The following is a 22,138-nucleotide window of genomic DNA, read 5'->3' as shown; positions in this document are numbered from 1 at the left end:
TTCTACATAAATCAGAAATTCAGCCTGTGGGCCCTGTCTCTAGTTTTACCGCTTCTAAAGCCTTTTTCTGTGCTTCATTTTAAGGGCGGGGGGGGGGGGGGGGCTATGATAATGAGGCTCTGCGCTGATTGGCTGCTTGAATGACGTGTAGGAGGGGAGGAGAATAAGCCTCGCTCCGGCCAGAGCAGCCGGCTGCGTCGTACACAAAACGTGTCCCATGCGAGAAGCGTCAGCGACAAAGCCTGATTTACGGTTCTGCGTTAAATCGACGCGTACCCTACGCCATAGGCTCTGCGTTGGTGTAACGCAGAACCATAAATCAACCTTTAGTCACCTCGTCTTCACACAGGAAGATTTCTCATAATTTCTTATGTTACAAGACAAATGAATCATGTTAACTGTAAAGAAATCACAACACTGAATTTTCACAAATGGCAACTTTATTGTGTATATAAATAACATGTATGCACTATTGCTGGCTCAAGGAAGGACCGTGCGTTTTCTGAAGGTGTCGTCGAACAGCTTCAGGTGCTTGGAAGATCTGAAACCAGACAGAAAAAATGTATTACTAATTTACCTAACGAGTGAGTGGCTCCGTTAGGGAACACTGGAGCCGGGCCGGTCCGTGAGCAGCCCCCGCAGCTCCGTATGCGGTGCCAGTGCTCCGGAGCTGCGCTAAATACTGAGCCCATGCAAAAACAAACTTGTAGACAAATAGAAATAACATAAAAAAAAACGTCACTTACCGCTGACTTTTGTGCATTTGCCGGGTCCGTACTGTGGGAACTGATCCTTTTATGAGGGTAAATGTCGATGCAAAACCTAATTTTAACTGTCCCTCGTTGTTCAAACAGCCACCGCTTCTAAACAATGGCTGAAGCTCCAGCCGGCTGAGCTGGTTGTGGGCGTGGTTTCAGCAGCGGAGGCCAACCTATGGAAATCTGCTCCCGTCGTTACGTAACGACGGGAGCAGATTCAGAACGGCTCAAAAAAGTCACATGACACTGGAAGGTTCATTCGGGCGGGGGTCACAGACCCTGCAGATTTTCATGGGATTTCATCCTCCTTGTGTTGGCAGGGTGAGGGGAGACCACTTTATATATGTTGAAACAAGAAAAAACGAGCTTTTCATAATAGGTCCCCTTTAATGCACATAATACAACTATGTACTACTTTCATATATATATATATATATATATATATATATATATATATATATATATATATATATATATATATATATATATATATATATTATATATATATATATATACAGTATATATACAGTACAGACCAAAAGTTTGGACACACCTCATCCAAACAAATGGGGAAGTGTTTCCAAACAGACCAAAAGTCTGTACAGTATATATATATATATATATATATATATATATATATATATATATATATATATATATATATATATATATATATATATATACTCACTGTATATAGAACACATGTATGTATATATAAGATCCACTACTATGGAAATTCATTCTGATGCAGACACAGGTTGTATTCAAACCTTAAGTCTCATGACATGACACACTGCTCTGATTTAGGTGGTTTCTGTTTGTGATGCTGATTTTGGGCTTCATTGCAGGAAGTTTGAAAGATTCTGTGATGAGACTGACAACCAGAAGTCATGGATGAAAGGCATGCTGTCAGGGGAGTTACCAATGAGGCAGTAAAAAACAGGCATTGCTAGCCCAATTGCAAGCAAAAGCACATTGTTAACACATATTTCTGCAGCAGGCTCCTGTTTCCCATGAGAGTGCATCAGTCTATAAATAAACCAATGTTTTTCAGTTTGGAAATATTGCATCAGAGCTATCCATCTGCCTTTTGGACGATATAGCACGCTATGCAGAAGTGTTAGTCTGGTTAACTTATGTCGAGTTAGAAGTACCCTCGCATTTTTTATTTAATTTTTCTTTCCCAACGGGACACATTTACGAAACGGCACAGTATCAGATGATCACAACATAAACAGTGCTGGTAGTAGTGACTAGTTCTGCAGGTCAAAGTTTGTTAGCACCAGCTGCCTGTTGCTAACATGCTAACAAACCAAATTCAGTGATAATTTTTAAGGTCACCACTGAAACAACATCTACAATGGGCAGTTGTGTTGCAAATATGAATTGATTTGTGCCAATGAATTAATATTCTTATAATAAATCCAATAAAACTGTCATTCCTTGTAGAAAATGGAAGAATATTCTTTTTTTGTACACTCTTTGCTGTCACCCTTGTGCGTTCTCTTTGCTGCAAGTGTAGCAGCCAAGTTAGGCATAAAATGGGAGACATGCTCGTCATCAGCAGAAAATAATGGCACAGTTAGCGACAAATTGCAAGTGCAAAGTATAGTAAATCTGCAGTGGTTCATTTGAATAATTCACTCCCCAAATTTAGCACATTGAGAGGAAGCTCCCGTAAAGATATATGCAAGAGTGCCAGACACAACATTATCAGTTGCTAATAAATACTGGCAGTCACTTAATGCTAAAATATAATTTGTACCAGGCACGAAATGATTTCAGCTCAGTAAACAGACAAACGTTCTGCAGTTATGATAATTGATATGAATTGTAGCTCGGCTTGCACATCTTACGCATCTCGGCAAAGTACTAAAATAACTAAGAGACACAGTGTTGTGAACAGCCTCACAGAGTATGGGAAATTGGGAAATATTGGAATTATTGCTGTTTATTTACTTATTCATATATATTATTGTGGGTTTTTTATCTTGCATTCTTTGTTTGTTTGCATTACGTTTCCCAGGACTTGCCTCGCTATCTCGTTGTTCTCTGGACAATCATAACAGAAAAAGAGCGTTGTAAAGCAAGGACCAAAGTTTGTAACCCTAGATTGACTGTTGAGGGGGAGCATGAGTAACACTCCTACTTTTCTAAACAGCCACCACCAAATAGTTCTTGAGCAGGGGTCTCGAACTCCAGTCCTGGAAGGCCACTTCCCTTCATGTTTTAGAGCGGGCGGCCGCTCCACAGCCAGTCACACACACTGTCGTCTCAGAACTTGGGTCCCTTGCTTTAAAGGTATTGTGACATCATTTTTAACATGCTTTTAACACTATTAAAAGTCTTGGCCAACATCCCTCAAATGTGTCTAAAAGAGTGTAACAAGAAAAACTTCACTCTAGTACTCTTTTCCTGGCTTTTTATTACAGTGTTTTTTTGCGCCGTGAAAAACGCTTCCTTTCCCCCCTTTCCTGTCAATCATTGCTCCGCTCCTCCTCCAAACCTCCTCCTCCTCCAGCCATACGCTCACAGCGGCGTGGGAGCCGGGAGCTACAGGCGAAGCATGCACGGAAAAGCAGGAGGGCGAACCACAGCAAACAATCATAAAAATAAAGGCATGCAAGCAGCACTGTCCCCTTATCTTAAGTCCAGTCAGTGGCCGCGGGTCTTCTTAGCAGTTTTCCTCCGGTGATTAGAACAAAAGAGGCTCTAAACAGCTCATTAAGCCTCATTTATGGTTCCGCGTTAAATCGACGCAGAGCCTACGCCGTAGGGTTCAGCGTATGGTGCGCGTCGCCGCGTAACCCTTCGCCGTAGGTTCTGCGTCGGTGTAACGCGGAACCATAAATCAGCCTTTCTGGTGCGCTGGAGAGGAGAGGAGACAGGGAGCTGGGTGGAGGGGGCGGTGATTTAGCGGGCCGTTACGTAACGGCCCGCCACCAAACCAGGTGCGCCGTTTTTGCACAGTTATGCGGAAAATCCCAGAAAGCACACAATACACTGAATGTTAAAAGTTCGTTGTTTTTTGGGTGTAATTGATGTCAAGACACCCAACAAAACACAAAAAATCAAGAAAAATGTGTTTTTCATGTCACAATCCCTTTAACACACCAGATTCTAATTAATGGTCATCATCAGCTTGTCATCAAGGTCTGCACAAGTCTGTCGATGGCACGGTCATTTGTATCAGGGTGTGCTGAAGCAGAAAACATCTACAACATGCAAGACAGCAGCCCTCGAGGCCTGGAGTTTGAGACACCTGTCCTTGAGTAAAGGACCTGACGCTTTACTTTTGAATGTTTATGATGAATGAAGACATTGTGAATGAAAAACAGCCTTAGATTCTGCTCCATTCTGACTAAATTATAAAATGTCTCCCGATCTCATGGGCTCTCTCTCTCCATGTCTGACGTGATTTGTGTTTATTTGTTAAATGTGTATTGATCTTACAATTCAAATGGCTCCTTTTAAAACACGGCGAGCATTGTCCCTGAGCTATATTGCAGATCTTTAAGCCCTTTTAGCCAGAATGAAGCCTCAGGCATGACTCTGAAGACTATGAGAGTTAAAGGTGATTACGCATTCCTTTTAATTAGAATTCATCAGTTTACTACATAAGCTTCAAGTGAAATCTTTTTCAGATCTTTTTCAAAGCTAAACATTCATAAAGTCACATTTTTTGCCTTTTTCCAATAACGGCAATTAAACTTGCCTGAAGGATTTTCGAGCCCAATGTTTCCTCCCTTTCCATTATTAAGGTAGATGTGTTTAACTAATTTAACAAATGTGGTTGTTCAACAAATATATAATTCATTTAAAAGAATGTTAAATGCTTTATTTCTTTCATTGTATTCCTTTAGTCATTTTCTGACTCAAAACAATGAAAAAGCGTATTTTGCTGCCTCAGATTTATATGTGGACATGTGGGGACAAAATGGACAAATGTGTAATTTTAGTAAAGTGATATATTTGTAATTCTTAGAATATGTTAAAATGACATTATATTTTAACATTGACAGTGTATGAGGTGTCATTGTGTAATGAAAGTGTGACAAGACACAGCAGTTTCCTGCAGCTGATCGTTTACTTTGCTGTGAAATCATTGGTTTGGTTTTGTGGCCAGCAACTTTGCTGCTTGTAATCATCAATGCTAGCACTTAAGCATACTTTACAGGAATGTAAAGATCATTTTTCTAATTAGATTGTTTGGGAGCATAACAGAGATGAAATGACAGATATTTTTTCAAATAGCCAATTTTACATTGCCAGTTTAGGCACATCGTAACAGTGTTTAGAGTAGGGATGGGCGGTATGGACTAAAAAATGTATCACGATAATTTCTGGCTTTTATCCCGATAACGATAAAAATGACGATAAAAAAAATACCAATTCAACTCCACCTTTTTAACTATAAATCTATCTCACTCTCAGATCCGCCATGTTTGTTACACAAAAACGTCATTAACGGGAATTTATCCTTTTTTCTTTCTTTCTTTCTTTCTTTCTTTCTTTCTTTCTTTCTTTCTTTCTTTCTTTCTTTCTTTCTTTCTTTCTTTCTTTCTTTCTTTCTTTCTTTCTTTCTTTCTTTCTTTCTTTCTTTCTTTCTTTCTTTCTTTCTTTCTTTCAGACTCATATCCTTCCTTCCTTCCTTCCTTCCTTCCTTCCTTCCTTCCTTCCTCCCTCCCTCTCTCCCTCCCTTCCTTCCTTCCTTCCTTCTTCCCTTCCTCTTTTCTCCCTTCCTTCCTCCTTTCCTTGTTTTCTCCCTTCCTTCCTCCTTTCCTTGTTTTCTCCCTTCCTTCCTTCCTTCCTTCATTTTTTTCTCCCTTCCTTCCTTCCTTCCTTCCTTCCTTCCTTCCTTCCTTCCTTCCTTCCTTCCTTCCTTCCTTCCTTCCTTCCTTCCTTCCTTCCTTCCTTCCGTCCTTCCTTCTTTCCTCCTGCTCTCTCCTTCCTTCTTCCCTTCCTCTTTTCTCCCTTCCTCTTTTCTCCCTTCCTTCCTCCTTTCCTTGTTTTCTTCCTTCCTTCCTTCCTTCCTTCCTTCCTTCCTTCCTTCCTTCCTTCCTTCCTTCCTTCCTTCCTTCCTTCCTTCATTTTTTTCTCCCTTCCTTCCTTCCTTCCTTCCTTCCTTCCTTCCTTCCTTCCTTCCTTCCTTCCTTCCTTCCTTCCTTCATTTTTTTCTCCCTTCCTTCCTTCCTTCCTTCCTTCCTTCCTTCCTTCCTTCCTTCCTTCCTTCCTTCCTTCATTTTTTTCTCCCTTCCTTCCTTCCTTCCTTCCTTCCTTCCTTCCGTCCTTCCTTCTTTCCTCCTGCTCTCTCCTTCCTTCTTCCCTTCCTCTTTTCTCCCTTCCTCTTTTCTCCCTTCCTTCCTCCTTTCCTTGTTTTCTTCCTTCCTTCCTTCCTTCCTTCCTTCCTTCCTTCCTTCCTTCCTTCCTTCCTTCCTTCCTTCCTTCCTTCCTTCCTTCCTTCCTTCATTTTTTTCTCCCTTCCTTCCTTCCTTCCTTCCTTCCTTCCTTCCTTCCTTCCTTCCTTCCTTCCTTCCTTCCTTCCTTCCTTCCTTCCTTCCTTCCTTCCTTCATTTTTTTCTCCCTTCCTTCCTTCCTTCCTTCCTTCCTTCCTTCCTTCCTTCCTTCCTTCCTTCCTTCCTTCCTTCCTTCCTTCCTTCCTTCCTTCATTTTTTTCTCCCTTCCTTCCTTCCTTCCTTCCTTCCTTCCTTCCTTCCTTCCTTCCTTCCTTCCTTCATTTTTTTCTCCCTTCCTTCCTTCCTTCCTTCCTTCCTTCCTTCCTTCCGTCCTTCCTTCTTTCCTCCTGCTCTCTCCTTCCTTCTTCCCTTCCTCTTTTCTCCCTTCCTCTTTTCTCCCTTCCTTCCTCCTTTCCTTGTTTTCTTCCTTCCTTCCTTCCTTCCTTCCTTCCTTCCTTCCTTCCTTCCTTCCTTCCTTCCTTCCTTCCTTCCTTCCTTCCTTCCTTCCTTCCTTCCTTCCTTCATTTTTTTCTCCCTTCCTTCCTTCCTTCCTTCCTTCCTTCCTTCCTTCCTTCCTTCCTTCCTTCCTTCCTTCCTTCACGTAGGTTGTGCGTCGATTTAATGCAGAACCATAAATATCACCCATTCCTAGTTTAGAGTCGTGTTTATTGCTTTCAGTTTTTTTCAAACAGAGTCTGTTGAACCTGAAACCCGTTTTCACATAATGAGGTAACTTAACCCTAAGAAATATAGTAAAGCTTGGCTGAGAAACTGAGGTAACATATCCCCTGACTCAGTTACCATAGTAACTCACTCACTGTGACCGTGACCTGGTCGAGAGGTTCCACAACCATTGAGGGCCTCTCGTCCCCTCCTCTTCATAAAGACCTATTTCAAAGCTTTCTGGGTTACATTAACATTTTTCATAGCATTCTGCTTCCAACTGTGGGTTTGAAGACATTTTCATGCAGGATTTCCCAGAGTGATAGGCTCTATTAATGGTACCCAGATTCCCATTAATGCCTCTTTAATGTTTTGTTTTTTGGGGTTTTTATTTTTTCAACGGCAGAAATTTACCTCGATGACAACAATCTCGGACAATGTTCCTTCATTACACCACATGTCAATCATGCCGTGATATAACAGTCATTAAATATTTAACTCTCTGCATTCACTTTCTCCCCAATCTCTCCCAACTCTCTTTTCCTTGGCCCTGAAGCCTTGTTGGTTATCTACTTTTAGATGTGCTTATATTCACTGGATATTGCGATCTAAGTTGTAATTCATAAAAAAAGAAGGAGAAGCTGTTCTGTTTTGCTAGGCGTCGTCATGGGGAATGACCGCTATGAAGGTTCATTGATTTTTTTCTGTTACTATATTCATTCAGCCCCATTTATGTTGTCGATCTACACTCGAAACAAACATCATGATTGTTGATTCGAGTACTGTGTGACCTTGAACCTGTTGTTGTTCTTTAAAATCTTGACAGCTACATTGGATTCTTTCTCCTTTCTTTCTCTGAACACATTGTGTGTGATATTTGGAGTCCCCACTGAATGGTGATCCTGTTCACATGCACATGTATGAAGGAGTTTTGCTTAATTTATAAAACTTCTCACACCTCATTGGTCCAGCAGGTGACCTCAGTGTGCCCTCTTGTCCATCAAACCCGTTCCTCATCAGTTAATCAGTCTCTTGCCGCCCCAGCTGCTCCACGTTTGTCTTTTATTGTCATATTTGATGGTCACCTGTCCAGTCGATGTGGCATGCTTTTTGGTGATTGGATGCCTGAACATCTGTCTGTGATGTGCGTGATGTCATTGAAACGCTAACGCCCATTTTCAATGATCCTTTTTTAAATGTCATTTTGTGAAGTAAAAATCTAAATTTGCACTAGGTGCCATGTCTGGTTTACAAGATGTATCACCATTTAAATGTTTCCAGGATGTTTTTAGCAGAGCCTGCCAAGCATTCTTCACCACTTCAACAGAGCAGAAATGACTGAAAAATAAAATGTTTACTTTTTAAATTGCGCCTTTTTGGTTGGCGGATGAGCATCAATTACCCTCCTAAACTGAAGTCATTCTTTGTGTGTGAGGAAACACATTTTTCTAAGATGTTTTTTCAGATTGTTACTCGTGTCGTCATGGTGCTGAATATAATGTCTTTCTCAAGTAAAGGCTTCTTACCTTGAAAGGAAAGAATATATGCTGCTTTAGTGCCTGTTAAAGAGCTGCTTTTTTTTTTTTTTACCTTGTCTGCACACATATTAATGATTGATACCATGACGGTAGAAACCAAAGGTATATATATGTGCATTATTACTATATTTAATATATATACATATATATACGCATACATATGCATACACATATATAAATATACACATACAAAACCAGTGTTTTTTTTTTTTTTTGGGGGGGGGGGTGACGACATCCACTGCCAATCCAGGAAGCAGGAACACACGGAAACACACGTCAAGCACTGGAAATCTGCAACAAAAAAAACCACAAACAAAGTACGAAACCGGCACGGAGCCGACCAAAACATGAAGGGCAATCGACCCAAATCTTGAGATCTGATCGCAGTCTGAGCTAAGCTACCGCTACCGCTACCTAACCCCAAAAACTACAAAGCAAGCATGCAGGTGAACAAGCCTGAGAGCTGCTGCCAAAGTGCTGCTTTTAATGAAAGGAGGGGAAGGACATTTTTGTCTTTTTTCAGATATAATCTCTTAATAACCTGACATCTGAAAGCCACTCTCTGGGGCAGTACCACTTCTGATCAGATGGGGCCATACAGATGTGCTGTGTTGACAAAAGGGCCACTGACAGTACTGTGCTATCACAGCTTTATTCTCACCATTCTTTATGTTTTGTAAGATCTTGAGAGTTCATCACAGTCTCCAAGTTATGTGTTTGGTTAACTCACTGTGATTCTGACCAACTGGTGTCCTGTCAGAGCAGAAATGGAAAGTATGTGTGTAAAGGTTGCCAGACGTGACTCAGTTTTGTATTCTCTGTTATAGGATAAACTCTCTTTACTTGCTCTGCTATTTTCACAGGAAGAAGAGTTAAGGAAAAGCGGAGAAGCCAAATACGCCCATTTGAGTAACGATCTACACGTTTTAATTGAAGTCTTTGCTCCACCAGGAGAGGCCTATTCCCGCATGAGTCATGCCTTGGAGGAAATCAAGAAATTCCTTGTTCCAGTAAGTTTGTCTTTTTTATCTCACTCCTTACTGTGGTATCGGTGTATCATATACTGCTGAACGGCAGGCATTACATTATTTCTCCACCAGATTTATGAATATGATAGTTGTTGAATTTTGAAATACCCAGGGTTTGTTTACTTACATAAGATATAAGCATGAATTTTCTCTCTGCTGCTTTACCCCACACATCCTCTGTTACAAAGGAAAAATAATCTATTCTACATAAAAGTGCAGTATGAAATAACTTGCAAGACTCCAGCAACTAATAGCCTGAAGAACTTTGCAATAATTAGTGTGCGTGTTTTGTACTCTCATGGAGTCTAAGCTGTAAATATTAATCAAGCTTGCAAATGTGACAAGCCTAATAGAGGAGTTGTGCTGGGTTAGTCTACTTTATTAAGTTCATGCTTCTTCTTATAGGGAGCCAATTTTTTTGTTATATGCTCTGGGCCAAGAGGATGATGACACTGCATCTGCACTAAGCAAAAACAAACACAAATGACTTAACTCTGAGTGCCAAAAAACAAACAGCGCAGGATTACAGCCGTTTTCAAAAAAGCTAGGATGCGGCACATAATGTAGACTGAAAGTGAATGCAATAATCTGTAAATCACTTAAGCCCTATATTTAATTGAAAATGTACAAAGACCAATAATCAAATGTTGAAAATTAGACTTTATTTTATGTATTTATTTAGCTTAAAAAAACAGGATGATTAATTTTGAATGCAAATTGCTTTTCCAGCTTTGTTTCACCTCCGCTGCCTCACAGTTCTGCATCTCCTTTGGATTAAGCTTTGCTTACAAATTCCCAGTGGGTCTCAGGACTGTAGGCAGGTCACCTAGAACCAGGACTCTTGCACTGGAGTCATAACGTAAATGCGTGCACTTGGATTTGTGGTGCTGCAGTGAGCAAGACCTTCCCTGAAACAAATGCCATGGATGGTACTATTTGTTGCTTCAAAACCTTTCTACATGCTTAAGCATTGATCGTTCACTCACAGATATAGAAGTTTGTGAAAACCTGACGCAAGTTACACAAACAATGTGCATTGATATTCCCCCATAAGGTCACATTTGTGGGCACTTGTTTTACTGCTAACTATTTTCAGTAATTTTGCTTTTTAAACCATGTTGCTGGTATTTTTCAACATTTGATATGCTGTCGGAAGTATTTTCAGTTTCATGCATTTTTCAGGTAATTTGTGTTGCATCCTTTTTTTTCATAATAAGGTACAGCCAGCCGAGCTTTTTCGAACAGAGTCAATGATGTGTTCTTTATTTTTATGCTAATTAACGTTTAAGAGAAATGCCAGAAAGCAACAGCAGCTACTTAATGGGAAGCGAAGCTAAGTGAAAGTGGAAAGACGTTTTTAATTATTATTATTTATTTTTTTTCTTACTTTTCTTTCAAGAGAGGTTGTGTGTGTCTGTACTTATGAGTATTTTGTGTTTGCAGTAGACAGCGGCCACAGCTAGACTATCAGCTACTAAAAACGAGGCCCTTAGACAATCTATTATCTAAAGCAATTCAAAGCTCAATGTTAAAAATTACACTGATGAGGTCAGCGTAACACAAATACTGGTGGGTTTCCATTAGAGAGGATCTGGGCTGGTTTTAAGGGACCTCAAACATGTCTCCGTTGCCAAGAACAGGGACTTGAAAATTAAAATAAAATAATCAATCTCATCATTTGTCATAAATTCGAAAAGGATTTGATAATTTTCCAAGAATATAGATGTACTAGCAGAGTGTATACACTAGATTCATCGCGGTAGCCTGGGGCAAGATGGGATATTTTATCCCAAATTACTCTTGTAGAAATTGCTGCCACATTTGCTAATTAGAATACCCACAGAACTGGCTGTAATAGATTTCTTTTGAATATGCGGCTGCATTCAGTAAGCACACACAGTTTGAGTCCTTTGTGAAGATCTGCCAGGAAAACTAGTGATGCAGAATAACAGGGAAGGAATCCATTCACTAAGATTTTATAAAGTGACAGAAAATCATTGCTGTGGAGGAGAATGCGTTATGTTTATGAGTGATAAAACCATTCTTTGCTGGTTTTTTTATTAATATAAATGATAATCTAACCTGAAAGCATCGAATATTAGGAGGAACAGAATGATTTAGTGTTCACGTTGCTACTTAGCTTGACAATTCTGTTGTTGTAAGCCTTTTTTACTGTAAGACAATACTCCAGAAAATTCAGAAGGCAGAAAACGTCATTCCAATCCAAACTTCAGCTCATAGCATATCCACATGTAAGTATTAACCGCAAAAAACAAATATCTTATTCTGTATTTTATGACACATGCTCACAGCTTTGGAGATCTTATGAACTTGCAAATAGACTGCTTATAATGTAAACCAACAGGCATCTGTCAGTATCCATAGTGACAGATGTTTCCAACCTCGGGTGAAGAGCGGAGGTGTCCTGCTGTTTGCCTATTTTTTTTTCTTTATTTAGCATTGCTTTATCCATTAAGAGTGTTTTTGTGAGATGCTGTCAGTGGAGTGCTAAGTATTTGCTGTGAAATGTGAAAACCACAAGCATGAAAACAGAAAAAGAAAACAGTGAGCTTTTTGCAGCATTGTAACCCGCATCTTATCTCTGCTTAAAGCCACCACAAATGTAGCACACCTGCAAGTACACTGCTGATTGTGGGTACTGTCAGCATCGTGATTGAATTGAGGGACAATATCTCCAAAATGAATCAATATTTACCCTTTTCATTTCTGAACAATTCGGTTAAGCTGCTTTTTTAATCTATAATATAGTTAATGTCAGCTTAACATAATATGAAAAAAAAAATATACCAGGAAAGAGGTTAGCTGATAAAATACATGAATTAATTTTACAATGCTTCTCTAAACATGCCAGGTTCAATTTAGCCATCCACTGAGGAAAACTCCCACTGATCCATCAGTCATTCTGGCCCTGCTGGTGTGGCATTATGCTTAAAAAAAACAAACTAAACCCCACATAATGCAGCGGACAGAATCACAAGGAGGTTTATTTGTCTGATGGTACAAGTGTAGTTGAAGTGCTGGTTGCAGCTGAAAATGTAAATTCATCTCAGTGTATTCGGACTGAACGAATGACCAGTGCAGCGCCCACTTCTTCTCTTCGCTCCTTTACTCTCTCATCTGTGGGAAGAAGGAAAAAAATAAAAGAAATGTACTCCAGTCTTCTGCCGAGGCAGAATTTATTTTAATGTGTCACCCCCATGGTGCCCTGAAAACAAATGTCTTATCTCTGTAATTTAGTGAACCCATCATTAAACTGAACTCCTACAGAATCGACTTCTGCAAAAAATAAAAGAAATGTATCTGCATCATGGCAGAAATAAAGAAAAGAAAGTCATCTTAAGTAGTTTCTAGATGTTTCTGCAATTAAGACCTCAAATTTATGTAATCATGAGCAGGATTTGTGGTTGCTTCCAGTTTTTAATTTTTTTTCATGCATAATTAGCGTGTATTTTCTAATTCATTAAATCCTGAGCAGAAGTGGAAATGCACAAACCAATAACGAGTGCAGTTTTTCATCTGTTGCTGAAAGGATAAAGCTCAACAGGAGGCTGAGGAGCCATTGTAAAGCTTAATTTGACTCTAAGAATCAGTGCATCAAAAGAAATAACATACCGGTAAATGCAAACAGGACCATCATCAGTGTGGGAGAATGAAAAAAGTCAGAGATGGTGAAGAAGGACAAGCAATCCTGAGCTCAGCTGGACGTCTTTGTTGCTGTCATCATGGACAAAATGTAGCTGGACCATCAAAACAGGTGGAGGTACTTGTATGTAGTTTTTACATAAAACCTGAAGCCTGTTCACAGACTATTCAGGTGGCTGCTTTTCAGGCTTAACAAATTCCTAGCTGCTCGAGCTGCTGTAACTTTAAAATTGCCCATCAATTTAAAAAATAGTTGTTTTTTTTCTTTGACAAAAAAGTTGGTAAAAAATATGAAATCTGGTGCATAAAGGAAGAGACAGAGAAAAGGAAATGGAAAGAAGCTTAACTTTATAAGAGGAAATAAAAATGTGCTGCTGCGTGTAAGACTCACTAATTAGTAAGTCTGTGTTGCATCAAAATGGGATCTCTGGCACAATCCCTCCAAATACATTCAGCCATGTGTTCATTTTAGAAAATCCACATGCCCTGGGTTTTATGAATCAACATATTTATAATTAAGGATCAGTATAAGCTTGAAATGTATGTATAATGTGTGTTTTTCAGTTGTGTATACAGATGTGTTTGTCATTTATTTATTATGGAATTTGGGATGAAAAATGCACAGAAATGTAGACGTTAGTCCTTTAGTGTGCATATAAAAACATGACCTTGGAGTTATTGTACAACGCAGGACACAATATGACATATGGGAATATACAGTGGCAAGAAAAAGTATGTGAACCCATTGAAATGTATACATTTTCTGTATGTATTAGCCAAAACAATGTTATCTCCTCTTCATCTTAGTCACAATAACAGATAAACAAAATGTAGCACAAAAACATATATCATTTTTTATTACATAACTGATCACACCTATTAAAAATTCAAAGTGCTGGTGGAAAAAGGACGTGAACTTATAAACTATCAATTCAACAATAAATCAGTAGTTTACTCAACTGGGGTCCAATTAATAACAGTAGCTTGGAGGTCTAGTTTTGAGCTGCACCCTCAAATATTTCAGCTTTGCTGTTTGTCAGAAACATCCGCTGATGTGAACTACGAGCATGATGATATGGACTGCCTTAGAGCCTGGACTGCTTGCCGTCATTGAGCGGAAAATTCCCTGTTTTAACAAAATATCATGCAGGATAATGTTGAGGGTGACTCTCCACCAGCAGAAGCTTAGTAGAAGTTGAGTGATGCAGCTGGACAATTAAAGTGAGAATTGAAGAAAATCCCCCACAGAATGGCTTCAGAAAGAGAAAATCCACCTTTTGGAAATTCCCAGTCCGAGCTCAAACCTTAACACCAAAAAAATCCTTTAAAAAGACCTCAAGTGACCCCTTCACACCAGACAAACAAGTATAGTGCCTGGTGTGAAGTTGTTCTCTACAGAGGAGAGGTTAAAAATTCTTCCTGAAAGTCGTGCAGGTGTCATCCAGGTCTCATCCAGACCTACCAAAAGTTTTTGTTTTGAGACATCTGACCTCCTCTTTTACCCATGCACTAAAAGTTTCATTAATTTTGTCGCTGTAGTATTTGATAGCAGACAAATAAGCAAACAACAATAATCACATGCCTCCGCCTCGGCTCATCTTGGTGGAGGAATTATTACAATCGATTCAAATAATCCTTGTACAATAGTTACCTTGTGCTCAACTGAAGCGCTCTCTGTCTGGGAACACAGATGTCTTAATATCTTAATAATAATAATCCAACAAGGGATTACTCAAAACCTGCAGATGACTTAGTTTCATTGGTCATTAATCTCTTTTATATTGCTATTTCTTTGGTTTATTTGTTTTGTTTTATGTTCTTAGTTTGGAGAAATATATTAACTCACTAAAATCATACTGCAGGTCTCGAAGCAAAAGGGGCATGAAAAACATCTCTTAATTAAGATTTCATCCACTGGGATGGTCCAGTGCTCAATTTCACATGTATTTTGGTCAGAAGAATATAAAAGGATAGAGATGCAGTTCTCATAAATGCGAATATAACAAAGGAACTCACATTAGTGAGATTAAAAAAAAGAGAAAAAAACCCAGAAAATGTGCAAGGGAGGAAATGATTCAATGCAGCCGGTAGCAGAGGACTGTATCAGACCTAAACTCTGGAGTTACTGGTATCACCACACATCACACGTTGACCTGGTGAAGTCTAACTTTAGCTCTGTGAAGGGCATCGAGCGTGTACAAGGTTGCCAGAATTCATCATGGAAAGCAAACAGTCAGGCCCGAGACACCTCAGTGTGAGGTTTATCTTGTATACTCATGCTGATGCCTCTGTCAAGAGTCAATGTTGACAAGCTCCATCCACTTTGTTGTGCTTTGGATAAGCTGCCAGCTCCTTGATCAGTAGCTGCCCCAGTCTCCTTCAAACCAACAGAACACCCTACAAGGCTTTATCACTTCATTAATAAACGGGGTGCGTGCATGCAGCCTGTCAAAAGTTTTGATATGATACACTTTTTGTGGAAACTTTCAGAACTCTTTAATCAGTTTAGTTCCTGTTTGACAACTGAAGATCATCCTCATACATTGACTATCCTTATCTGCCTGAGCTTTGGTACCAGAGCGGACCTTGTTGCATTTAATTTCCTGTCACATATTATAATATATACTATAAATATTATAATATATATATTATATTATAATTATATTATAATATAATAAATATTACTATATACATTGTTCCTGGATTTGCACGCATTGTGGCCATGAAATGCATCTGCATTTCGTTTATAATTTCATATAGGTCTTTTTTTCATTTTTTTTGGTTCAAATGTTGAGACAGGAGGAAGCCTTAAAAAAAAAAATCTGTCAAGTTGTTAATGAGAAACAGGGGTGGGATTAAATACGTTTTCTTCTTCCCACTCCCTTTCGAGTGTTGACGAATTAATTTGTATTTTAAACCTGCACCTGATAAACCTGATAAAAGGTATTTGTTTAATTTTATGTTGCACGCAGGTCATTTATGTTATGTTCATTGCTCGAAATAAATATGAATTGATTGATTGATTGATTGATTTCCTATATAATCGACCGAATTAGCTTGAAACCAGTTGTATGACAAAATGTAAAATTCTGCAGTAGAATGTTTTGCGCCATTAATGTCGATCAATTTTAAAAGCAAGAAAACGTAGTAGAAGTGTAAAGAAATATCCTCACATCACTATTGAAGCAGTTGTTTTATAAGTCATGTTTTCTTAGCTCCTTACCAACCACTAGCTGCCCATCTTGTGACTACTGTGCAGCCTGGTCCCTAAACCGTCACAAGCATTGCTCCAGCCAATCCCAGGCAGGGGAGGGTTTGGACTGTGGGGGGACGCAGGAGAGGCTTGGGAGAGGTCATGATCAGGCGAGTGTTTTCTGAAGGTTAAGGGGAGCCGGGAGCTTATGCTCTGCGTTTTGTTTCAAATGAACCTGTAATCCAGAAATCGCTTACTCTATATTTTAAAAGAAGAATGTGTTTGTAGATGTGGCCGATAGTGCTGACGCTGAGTGTACGGAGGGAGTCGTGTTTCACGAACAGTAAACGAGTTTCAGTTTTCAATTTCTAACATCCAATAACAAGCTGCAGATGAGAACCTGACGTGATTTATAAGCCCACCCTGTATGTAGCAGGAAGTGCTTCCTTTGTGATGAAAACTAAAAGGCACAAAGTGAGTTTAAGTTTAAATAACTTCCTCTTGATGTGTCCTAAATGAATTTTAAAATGCTTTTCCAGGTGGTATTTTTTCACTTATAAATATGTTGGTAAAAGTTATATATGTATTCAACTTGGCTGAAAGAGCTTCTGCTTACACTATAACTTACAAAAAAATATTTAATGACCCTCATCATACAAACATTCATTTTATCTTACCACATGTAATTTAAAATCATAATGTATTATTAAGTTGTCTTCTAATTTCATGCAGTTGTTAGTCTGATGCAGGTCTTCAACAATACATCTTTGCATCCTAGATGTTGTTCAGAGGCTTCTTCGGTCTCTATTTTCATTCAGTGACACCAGGTCAGGCAGTAAAAAGATGCAAATAAAAATGTAGCAATCTGTCTGTCGAAAACAACAAAAGAAATCTGTTGCTGTCTCCAATGTTGTGTTGCCATCACAACATTTTCCCTGTGGTGCCGAATCTTATGGGTCAAGTAAATATGCAATCTTTTATTGCATCCCGGGGGAAATTGCAGAGTGCTTCTGAGGAATAAGCCTGTTTATCTGTCAGCCATGACAAGATAATGAATACTGCTTTGTCCACTCCGTTATCTTCTGTGTAATGATCCAAGTCCCATTTGATAACGGGTTGAAAGAAGGAATCACGATTGTGAGATAGCTATAGTCTGGAAAGTTGTTATAACTGTCAAGTGCAAACTGTTTGTGCTGATAAAACTCTATTGTACTGCCATTTCATTATTTTTCTGTTGTGTTTCTGTCAGTGTAAAATCAGAAAAAGAAATTTTGAAACCTCGTCCTGGTTTGAATTGTTATTTTGTCTCTTGGCTAATGGAAACCAACAAACACAGAACATTTTTTTTCTAACAATACAAATATCCCACTTCCACTTTCTGTGCCCATAACCAAAAGGTGACTTTCCTTCTTGGCAATTCAGCGCTCAGCAACAACACGTTTTAATTCTCCTGTTACAAGCATCTGTTGCAGACACAAGACAAATGTTCTTGTTTATTTTTTGTAATATCCATGAGACATGTGGCATTTTGCCTCCACAGGATTACAATGACGAGATCAGGCAGGAGCAGCTGAGAGAGTTATCTCTCTTGAACGGCTCTGACGAGTCAAGCAGAGGGAGGAATGGACAAGGCAGGAACCTGAGACCAGCCACCACAATATCCACAAGGTAAAGAGACACTCACAACTGTGGCCAAAAAAAAAGCGATTAAGTGAAAATACTTATCAGGGCTCCAGGGAGATACTTTTTTTTAGAGAATATTTCCGAGGAAATGTTAAGGTCCTCCCTGTGGTTGTATCATTAGACTGCTATATTAAAAAAAGCAAAGAAAACACATTAAAAAGATGTGCATAAAGCGGTGGATGTATGGAATAAATTAGATATAGATTTAAAATTATGTAGAACTTTAACTTTATTTAAAAAAAACATTGAAAAGAAGGACGATTTCCTTATATTAAATTAATGAGTGGCTTGATGTTGATTTGGGTATTTATTTAATTGGTGATTTGCTTTGATTTTTTAAGGATGATGGTAACATGTAGACTGCACCTTTATTTTAAAAATCTTTTTTATTTTTTGAGGAATGTTTGTTATCCCTACAGAGGCAATTTGTTTTACGGGCAGCCTTTATCTTACTTTTTGCTTTTATTTTATTAATTTAATTAATCTTTTTGAGGGTAGGCAAATAATAAGCTTTGCTTCAGCCTACCCCTTTTTCGGTCTAGATGTTATTTGTTTATTTGTATACTGGAAACTTCTTTGTTATGTTTTCTTTGAACAATTGAACGTTTTCTTGTTGTCAGTTTTATTCTTGTTTTTTTTTTTTTTTTTTTTTTTTGTGTCATGACCGAAAATAAACTAAACTAAACTAAAAAAAAAAAAAAAAAAGCGTTTTTTTCTTCTTTAATCTAAATCTAGATTACTAGGCTGCCTTTTCACCGGAATGAAAGACTAATAATGTTAGCAACTCCCAAAAAAAAGAAGTCCAAATTTAGAAAATAATAATTATCCATCCATCTTCTATCCCTGTGCAGGGTCACGGGGGTCTGCTGGAGCCAATCCCAGCTCATTACAGGCGAGAGGCAGGGGTTCACCCTGGACAGGTTGCCAGTCCATCACAGGGCCACATATAGAGACAGACAACCTTGCATGCTCACACTCACACCTACGGGCAATTATAAATCATCAATTTACCTAGCATGCATGTTTTTGGACTGTGGGAGGAAGCCGGGGTATCCGGAGGGAACCCACGCAAGCACAGGGAGAACATGCACACAGAAAGACCCCAGCCGGGCCTGGGAGTCAAACCAGGAACCTTCTTGCTGTGAGGCAACAATCTTAACCACTAAGCCACCATGCTACCTTGCATTATTATTATTAATAAGAACTTAAAATGATTTAAAGCCTATATTTACCATTAAAAATTGGATATGAAATCGTTTTCTGTAGTTTTTCTCTTTTTTTCCCAGCTATATTACCTGAAATCAAATTAATCAAAAGCTCTCATTTCAAAACCAACATTTTTCAATCACCTGTGCATGTGACAGAGCTCAGAAAACACTGTACAATCGTTGTGAGTGACCTTAAATAAATCAATGACTTCTCTGTTAGCTCTTTCCAACAGCCAACAAACATTAGCATAGACCAGAGGTGGGCGATCGTGGTCCCCGAGGGCCACTGTCCCGCATCTTTCCCTGCATAAACACACCTCATTCAAATTAATGCTCGTCATCAACCTGTTATCAGAGTCTGCACAAGTCTGTTAATGACATAGTCATTTGAGTCATTTGTATAGGCAGGCAAACATCTCAAATATGCAGGACAGACCTCGATGACTAGGATATTGCCCACCCCTGCCGTAGACTGTTTTACGCTCCTGTCGTGAAGACAGGAGAAAAAATATATATATTTACCATTAATTCAGGATGTCTCTTGTCAAGGATTTACCCCTACCTTTCGCCCAAATTGATTGGCTTCAGTAGACCCCTGTAACCATGACGTGGAATAAGATGGTATGGGCTACATGATGGATGCATAGTTGCAATAAAATTATAATTTTTAGACTTGCAAGATTTAAATCAATTTGTAGGGTAAGTTGAAGGATTCGCTCAATTTACCCTCAAGACAACTGGCTCACATTTTTGAAAAAAGAGCTTATTTTGGTTAATAAGATTAATCTTTAGCCAAATGGTGTAGATGATTAAATGAATATGCAACACATCAACAAATAGTGTATACGTTTTTAGACTTGCTAAAATTTCAACAACCAACCTAGCCAGTGGCTCCCCTTAAACCGCTCTCCCGGTTCATAATACTGTGAAAAGATTGTGGGATTGTGGGAAAATCTCAGCATGTAAAGCCCAATGCTGGAAATGTCTGCTGATTTGTGCTTGACCTTGTAGCTCTGGGGCTGCACTGAACAACAAACCATCATGTCACTGTGATCGATAAAACCACACGGGCTCAGGATTACTTTTTTAAACATTTGTTACTCACAGACTCCATTGCTTTACCCAGAAATGCAGCCTGGAACTTTATCATGCAAGGGGGAAGCCGTGTGTCAGGTCTGCATGGAAATGTTCCTTTTCTGGGCACAAGCTCATCTAAGATGGACAGAAGGCTAGTGGACGCATGTTTATGGTCTGATAAGTCCATGTTTCAGGTTGAGGACACACCAGAGCTTTCAGTATGGGTGACTTGTATATGTGGGAAGACATAGTATTGGTTCATGGAATATATGATTTTGGAAAAGCAGATGCTTCCATAAAGGTGATGTACTCAATTTTCCTGGTAGGTCTGTGGTTATTTTAGCAGAACTTCCTCCCACCTGACTGGTACCAGGCCAGCATGGCTCCATAGACAGAGCATGTGAGCTTGACTGGACAGTCTGCAGTCCAGATCTGTCTCTGCTGAAAATGTTTGGTATGTCATCAAGAAGAGAAACAGACGATGATGAACTGCTCAACAAATGAAAAAGACACAATTTTCATCTTCCAGTATTGCAGCAATCGTTATCCTTTGTTCCTCAATGACTGAAAAGTTTAACACAAGAAGGGAGATATAATGGTAAACTTGCCTTTCTAACAACAGTTCTGACCGTGTTGCCAGTGGTTGGACAGTAACGGAGTAAATTTACTTGAGTACTGTACTTAAGTACATATCCAGAGGATTTGTACTTTACTTGAGCATTAGATTTCTTTGGTACTTATTACTCTTACTTGAATACATTTCCAAGACAAATATTTTTACTTTTACTCGAGTAAATTTCTAGGAAGGCTGAAAAGTACTCGTTACTTTCAGGTCTGCTCTTTTTTCTTCTTCCCTAAAGCTGGTTTCAAAGAGTTAATTCTCAGAAACAAGAGTTAAAAGATCCTTAAATTAATTTAGAAAAAATATAGTAATTTACTGATTTGGAAAATAAGAAATTTACTCTTACTCTTACTCTTACTTTTACTGAAAGTAAATTTAAAAGCATTTACTTTTGGATACTTAATTACCTTTAAAAGCAAGTACTTTTCTACTTTTACTCGAGTAATATTTTGACTGAGCTACTTTTACTTGTAACGGAGTAAATTTTGACCAGTAGTATTTGTACTCTTACTCAAGTACTGGGGTCGAGTACTCTGTCCACCTCTGCGTGTTGCTAGCATTAAACTGTTTTGTTTTTATTTTAGCTTTTGGACATAGTATGGGAAAAAAACACATACAATTGCACTTAGCTTACATAACAGTAAAAATGTGCAGATGTTTTTATGTGGCATTTTACCAAAGCTTCCAAATTTTCAGGAGATTGTAAGATGAACATCGCCCTGAGCTGAATCACACAGAATTTTGGACTGTGGGTGGAAGTCAAAGTAACCCCTGCAAAGAACTGCTCTGCAAAAAAGACTCTCAGAGCCAACATGTTTTTTTTTCCCGGTACCATGATTGAGCAGTGCCACGTCTGAGCTTCCACAATAATACAAGCCTGAGGCAGTACGCAGACAGGTATTAACAATAATACTGCGCGCGCCAGCAGAGAGGTCATAGGCCTGGGGCAGACACGGGGAATTAAATACAGATTGTTTCTTTTGTGAAAGTGTGACGCCCCAGCAGCTGGTCCACAGGGACACTCCAGGGATTGTAGGGTACATATACAGTAGCATTGCTAACTTACATTTTTAACAGCTTTATGTAGATGGACGTCCTTTTCTTCCTCTGGCACATTTGCCTGTAGGTAGCAGCCCATTGTGATCCAAAAGTACAAATGCTCAAAGGAGAGTTTCAGGTGCATATTTTTCATGGAGCTTTACAATAATCGCTTATCATTCCTGCTTAAGGAGAAAATCTAGGTAGGGAA

General features: G+C 39.0%; 1 protein-coding gene across 4 annotated transcripts in view; it reads left to right on the top strand.

Annotated features, from left to right (window-relative positions):
- The window catches only part of khdrbs2 (KH domain containing, RNA binding, signal transduction associated 2), a 96,708-nt gene that overhangs the window by 41,095 nt on the left and 33,475 nt on the right, over positions 1 to 22,138 (top strand). For all 4 annotated transcript variants that reach the window (XR_009784336.1, XR_009784338.1, XR_009784337.1 and 1 more), the window contains exons 4-5: positions 9,279 to 9,425; positions 17,840 to 17,967. Coding sequence is in view for 1 of the 4 variants with exons in the window: in XM_061744586.1 (XP_061600570.1) it covers positions 9,279 to 9,425; positions 17,840 to 17,967 (275 nt within the window). In the remaining 3 variants the exon portion in view is untranslated. The remainder of the gene's footprint in view (positions 1 to 9,278; positions 9,426 to 17,839; positions 17,968 to 22,138) is intronic.

Source organism: Cololabis saira, chromosome 17 (genome assembly GCF_033807715.1).
Source record: "Cololabis saira isolate AMF1-May2022 chromosome 17, fColSai1.1, whole genome shotgun sequence".
Lineage (NCBI taxonomy): Eukaryota > Metazoa > Chordata > Actinopteri > Beloniformes > Belonidae > Cololabis > Cololabis saira.
Note: the sequence above shows the minus strand (reverse complement) of the source record. Positions and strands in the feature narration are given on the sequence as shown.